The 7,116-nt window shown below is 44.6% G+C and overlaps 1 protein-coding gene across 1 annotated transcript in view; it reads left to right on the forward strand.

Annotated features, from left to right (window-relative positions):
• Positions 1-5,870, forward strand: part of atp11b (ATPase phospholipid transporting 11B) — a 51,902-nt gene extending 46,032 nt beyond the window's left edge. Inside the window, exon 30 of the mRNA XM_080474144.1 lies at positions 3,968-5,870. Within this exon, the coding sequence (XP_080330270.1) occupies positions 3,968-4,049 (82 nt within the window). The 3' untranslated portion in view covers positions 4,050-5,870. The remainder of the gene's footprint in view (positions 1-3,967) is intronic.
• Positions 5,871-7,116: the final 1,246 nt, after the last annotated feature.

Here is a 7,116-nt window from a genome sequence, read left to right on the forward strand (position 1 = left end):
ACGCACCGGTAAACCTTTGGCTGTCCCTCCCGTCTCGTCTCCGTCCTTCACATTTTGGGTTTGAGGGAATAGAGGACGCGGCTGAGAACGCCCGAACAAGTAGTGGGACTCAGCCCATGTTTGGCCTTAATGCTCGGATACTGCCATAGGGGAAAGGGAATATATATCCACCCATTCCTGTATTCTATGCTTAATAAATGGAAAGAACATGTAGCAAGCATATTTACAACTTATATAATACATTGTGTATTTATCTGATACTTATCGGAAGCCAAACTGTAGTTGGCTGCTTGACTTGGCCTGTTGTCACCGCAACGCAAAGTGGGAACAAAAATGATTGATAAGTCAAATATATTTCTCATTGAATCGGTTGATATTCGTATGCAGGTGTTTGATTCAAGCAGCTGAGTCTCCATCCAAACATCAAGTGAGTTTTAACTGAAGCGTGAGTAACCAAGTCCAGATTCGTGTCATTTAGGTTGAGAATATAGACGATATTGGAAGAATCCATTCATGAGTTCATCAGACATCTAATGAATCCTGTGAGCTGCAACAAAACAATGCTCCTTTAGTATTTTAATATCGGTATTTTGAATATATAAATATAGATAATAGAAGGTTTTTTTTTTCATCCAAATATTTACAAATATTCTCAAATGATCTTACAGCAATAATAAACTGTCACTGAATTATCATCCTATATAAGATGTTTTCTGGAAATATCACCTGGAGCCTGGCCAGCCTCATAATATCACTTAAAAAATGTAGTGAGTCTGTGTCGCAGGTTCTGGATATCCTGTGAAAGCTATAAATCATTACGTCTGCTTTAAAAACACTGAAGCTTTTAGCAAAAAAACATTGACACCACTGCTGCCTTCTCTCATGATGTGAACAGTTTGTCTTTTAGAAGCGAAACTAACCATAAAATGCTTTTTACACCTGGACTCATACATGAATGAACGTACATGCTGACCTTGCTACATGTCTAATAAAGACTCTAATGCCCATCATGTATGTGCATATATATTTACATCAGCAGGCTAATTTGATGTGTGTGTTGGATTATATGAGTAATTATAATCTTTCTCTGGGTGTTATGACATGAATGGTGCTGAAACACAAGCAAAGTTAGGATTTTGTCACGACCATGAAAGCGAAACAAGCAAAATGTAGAATTAAGACACAAGACACATCTGAAATTACATTTTTCTCCTGTTATCTTATTATTCTAATCTTATAACAGTAAGGCCGTTTTTTTGATTTCAGCTTCAGTTTAGCTTTCCTTCGGTTCAGAACTGAAATGTGCCACCTGCTTTGTCGACTCCACATTTCCACCTGATGCTTAAAGTTACATCACAAAACAGTATTTGAGTCCTACATAAAAATATATTTCCTGTTCTGATCTCTTATCATTTGACAATGGACGGAGACTCAGCTGCCGTCTTGCTCCTGTTCTACCAGAACGAGGGGACCACGCGTTAAACCAGAGAGGCTGCTGGGAACCGCAGTCCCACAGAGTCCTTTGTATTTTTTTCTTTTTGCCACTTCCTGTATCTTACTAATCTTTTTATACTGGATCCTGAAGCCTTATACGTGCTTCTGATAAGAGGCCAACATTGTGGGGTGGGAGGGGGGGGCGTGCTTGTTTTATAACCAGGGGTGTTCCAGGCGGGTGGAGCAGAAACTCTCCCTCACCTGCCGGATGCTACAAAACAAGAATGCCCCGACTCTGTCTTGTTGCATGGGGGCAGCTGTTTCAGCCTTTCATATTTTGTATACAATGTAAACCTGTATGTACCAGCCCCCCCCCCCCCCCCCACACACACACACACACACACACACACACACACACACACACTCACACACTCCTGCACTCGTCTCTTCCTGTCCTCTCTATGTCTTTTGTCCTTCTGTGTCTGAAATCTGCATAATGTTGTTCGACCTTCCGGATTAATTATTCATGTTCTGTTAACGTCCCCTGTGAGTTTGATCTTGTCAGAAATCTGCCCGTCCTGTTCCTTTCTTGGGTTCATGTTCCTGCTGGCTAATCCCAACAAAAAGAAGAAGAAAAAAAAACCCGAAGTGTTTTGGGTGCTAATGTTCTCGTGGTCCACTGTTTCCCGCGGAGCAGAGGAGCTTTTAGCACTGAGATGTTTCAGTTTGACCCCGACCCCACCCCCCACCCCCCTTCCCCAGCCTCCAGTCCAGCCACCATTTGAGTCGCCAGCCTATTTAAAGTCCCTGGTTGGTGCAGATTCTCTGTTTTCCAGGTCTCAAAACGGTTGTCTTGATCTCAGAGAGCGATGCCAAACGAAAAGTCCAGAGAGACGGTTAAAGTAGAGACGACGGTATTTACTGAACATGAGGAGCTCTGACCCTCGGGCGCCCGGTCAGGTTCTATTGTGAGTCCGGGCAGCAGGGGGCGCTCCGCTGTGACCTCTAAGCCCGGTCAGGCGGTGGGTTTTCGTGTGACGTATCTGTGTTTCCCGACATGTTTCCGGTGGACGAGCTGGTGTGAATGTTCTGTCTTTGTTGAGACGTTTCCAAAGGAGCTCCAGCTCGTAAAGCTCCAGACAGGAAGGACTGTGCCTCTGTCATCGCTGAATATATCATTTTATACTATAGGGAGCGTTTATCTTTGCTGTTTAGAGACGTGATTCAGTGTGACACCTATTTTTCTAGTAAATAAGCAGATATTTGAATAACCAGCTGACCTTTACTTTGTATTTTCTACCTGCATTAATAGATACTGATGTTTTCTTCTTCTTCTTCTTCTTTTGAGGGGATAAATGGGAAAGAATGATTCTGATTGCTTGTTAATCATGATTTATTTTATTTATTATCATTTAGAATTATTGGCTTCATTTCTATCTATTCATTGAGTCGCTAAAGTCTCACCTCAGATACTCAAACTAGGACCTGAAGTTTTAGTGATATTTATTTGTATGAGATTTGGCCTTTCTGACAGTCACAAAACCAACTTCGCTCTCAAATAATAACCTGTAGCTTTCGTTTCTTTAAGATTTATTAGTTTAAAGACTTTCTATTTTATTAAAGCAACAGAGTTTTTGTTGTTTGTCCGCCCACTTTTAGCCTGTCAGAGATTTCAGAGAGTTAAAGTTTTATCTTCTGTCTTAATTAAAGATAGTTTGACGCTCTCAAACACCTGAAAACAACTTTGGAAGTATTAAAAGTCGTAGTAATAAGCAGACTAAATACAAGTCCTCACCCAGACTCACTCTAAAATTTCCTTATTACCAAATGTCACAATAAATCAAAGTGACAGAGCAAAGTATTTGTTATCGCTGACGTTCAGATATTTTGCCGTTATTGGGCCGAGTGGTTTTGTCAAATTCGAGTAGTAGCAGGATAAGAGTATCGGAGTGAGTTCATGAGGAGAGACTTCTGATACTCGTCACTTTAACGCCATCCAAAGCATCACTAACTCCCCACCTCACTGCTCTCTGCTTCCTCCTGCTCGCTCCCACAGATTATGGCCACGTTTCCAACGAGCCCGGGGGTTTAAAGAAACTAATATTTCTCTACGCACATTTACACACAAACGATGTTTCCTGAAAACTCCGGCCACACTGGAGATCTGGAAAAACTCACAATTCATGACCCGGTGTTTTTTTTCAAGGATTCTGATTGGCTATCATGGCTTCATGCTGCTTTGTTACACTGCCCCCTGCAGGTTTGGCTGCTCATAGCAGCTCTGAAGCTGCTTCTGCGTCAATTAAGTTGTTTTTTTTTTTTTTTTATGTAGAGCGGGAAAAATTCTTTTTTTGTAAAAACCTGGGTACGTGGAAATGTGGCCTATGATTGCAAACCCCAGAACACACACACACACACACACACACACACACACACACACACACACACACACACACACACACACACACACACACACACACACACACACACACACACAGCCTCTTAACTCTCAGTCACTGCTGCATGTTTTCAGGTCTTGGAGCGACACGGAGAACTTCTACTCCAACGATCGCAGCATCCTGACGCTGTCGCCCATCGAGGCCTCCCGCTGCTGACTCCCAGGGCCACAGACTGTAACACACACACACTCACGCACACACACACACACACACACACACACACACACACACACACTCTTTGGGGAAGAGCCGCCGCGCTGCCATGAATTCATAATCTCACCCCCGGCCCTCTTCTCCCGCCGTCACGTTACAAATTAGCTTCATTTCAAACTCAGAGGAAACAGACGGCTGCTTTTCCTTCGCCGGCCGGTTCCTCAGAGTGGAACCGCCCTGAGAACAACTGAGAACCAGTGAAGGAAATGGAAGGAGGTGCACGTCAGACAGGCTTCACTTTGGCAGATCCCGTCGCCTCCCCGCCACTTTGCACATGAATTGAAGATCTTCAGAAGCATCTTCACGGCCTGAAGTTTTCTCTTCTCAGCTCCAAGTTCTGCTCTGTTACCTGGAGCTGTTATATAAATATATAGAGAGAGAGATTTTTTCCAGTTTCACATCAGTTGGCAAAGTTTTTTATCTTGCAACTGATACTGAAAGGACCTCGTCAGTCGAAGCTGGTTTGGACTGCATGACCAGCGTCGCTGCAGGAGTCGGACCAGCGTGAAGCTCTGCTCTCAGAGGCAGACCACATTATTAACCTCCCATGAAGACTCCTGCTGCACCGTCAGACCCAAAGGGAAAGAGCCGCAGTCCCGTAGCATCCTGTGACCTCGCCGACCGGCAGGCTCCGTCTATCCCCTACGCTCGCCTGCGCCGCGGCACCAAAGACCAAAGGATTCAGACTGGACTTTCTAAAGTGTTTATTTTTGTGCCTGATTGTACAGAAGCTCCTATATTGTTGTTGAGAAGACTCGTTCCTGTGCTGCTCGCCGCCTCCCCCCCCGGAGGCCGGACGTCATTAAAAAGCCATAAACTCTGAAGAGGTTTTATTGTTGGTCGGCGACCGAAGGTCCTGCAGCCGGCGGCTGCTTGAGCCACTCGTCTCTCTGAACTCCCTCCCTTTCGATGCCTTTTCTTTATCAGCCCGGCGGCGACTCGGCGTTAAAGCCCCGAGACGAGGAGGTTCCTCTGGTCCGCTTTGAACCTCGGGAGTGGCTCCGGATAATTAATGCTGAGCTGTTCCTCCGACTCGCGGCTGATCCGCGTCGACCCAGACGGCCGAATGTCTCCACGTCCAGAAGCGTAGATAGAAATATATATATTTTATCTTTCATCAAAGGTTTGGAGAAGCGGAGCGTTTTGCACAAGTCACATATCAAAGTCACTTTTTCTAAAACGATCTTCCCTCCGTCATCGTTCATCTCAAATCATTTAAAATCACCTTTTCTTTGCTGTTACATTGGGGGGGTTTTTTTGTCTTGCGTTTTCTTTTATCCACCAGCTGTTGAAATGTTTTGTGCGCGAGCACGTGGGGTTTCTTCTCTTGTCTCGCCGGGTGAAGGAAGTCGGTCACACTCCAGCAGGGAAGAATAAAGACTTGACCCCTGAAGGTCGCTGACGGACGTAGAGAAACCTCTGAAGACAACCGTTTTAGACCGTGAGTGGAGCCGAGGTTCGTTCCTCCGCAGCCCCACGTTCAAGTCGCTCCAGCAATCGAACGTTGTTGATGTTTTTTTCTTTTCCAGTTCGGTCCCTTCAGTCTGACAGTGGAAGTGTATTTATTAATGTTGTACTTTTTTTTTTTCTTTCTTTCTTTGTTTTTCCTCCTGCGTTTGTGTTCCGTGTCAGCCGCCTCTGTAACGGAGCTGCTGATACGATGATGTTTGAAGATGATCTCACGGTTTGTCTGCGGACCTCATTTATATGGGAAACGTTTTAAATCAGTTGACCGCATATCTGTTATTAAAATCTCTTGTCTTGAAACACCTCGTGACTCGTACATTGATTTGAAGAAGCTCTTGAAAGGTTTTTTTTTTTACGCTTGAAATACCTTTTTAAAACATGATCAGCTGCAGCGAGGACAAATGGAACAGGACCCATGAAGCGAACGTGCGACGGTCTCAAGGTTCAGGTTGTAACATCCTGGGTTTTTAAAGGTTGCCATAGCGACCAGGTTGGTGATATGTTTCGTCCAAGAATATTTCAAGAGCAATTTCTACAGGGTTTAGTCACGCCTCATTGATTTGTCTTAAACATCAACTTAGACGCTCCGTCTTCAATCACCAAAGCTTATTGATTCATCCGTCTCCTGCACGCTGGAGCCGATCCTTGATTTCAATTTTAGATCGGTTTTTTTTCTTCTTCTTCTTTCTGTGATGCTGCTGCACAGTCGCATCGTGATGAAGAGAAAGGATTCTTTTAGATGGGGGGGGGGGGTTCTCACACACACACACACACACACACTGCCCAGTTTCGCCTCGGCTGGTAAAATTACAGCATAATTAACTATGAATAATGACGCCTGCCAAAGTTTCCATTTGTTTTAGAATGAGGAGGTTATAAATCACCTACATTTAATTAAATATGTTAGAACAAAAACTGGATACGTTGAGGTGTGAGGTATGCATTAAACAGATCAGGTTTATCAGGTTAAAATTATGAATCCTTTTCACAGAAATTGTTCACTTTAGCCCCCCCTCGTGGTGAGTAATGATATAGATTCATCTCTCTCTCTCTCTTCCAGCCAATCACACAGGGGTTACACTCCATGGATTAAAGTAAAGAAGTTTTATAAAAACCACATCCTCTATTTGCACGGCGCCGTTCTGAATGGTAAAGAAAGAAAATACCCTCCAGACGTTTCTCACGTCTTTAACTTTGCCGCGTCTAGGTGTTGTGACGTCCGCGGGGAAGACGCTCAAAACCCTTTTAACCAAAATGAACGTTTTTGTTTGCAATGCTTACGCCTCGGAGAGACGCGCTGGGGGCCAGGATGAATTCTCTGGCCTCCTGGTCAGACGTTCGACACCCCGGATTCTCAAGTTGAGAGTCGCCCGAAGCCGGACGAGCACCAACATGAGAGTGTGTGTGTGGAGCGGCGACTCTGCTGGGCAGATGGCAGAGGAGGGAAGGAGGCGACTGAAACACCTGCAGTGTGGGGGGGCACATCTGATGCCCCCTTGTGCTCCGCATGAAGACCCAGTGGTTAAAAATAAATAAGTAAATG

This window comes from Lipophrys pholis (assembly GCF_963383615.2).
Source record: "Lipophrys pholis genome assembly, chromosome: 10".
NCBI lineage: Eukaryota > Metazoa > Chordata > Actinopteri > Blenniiformes > Blenniidae > Lipophrys > Lipophrys pholis.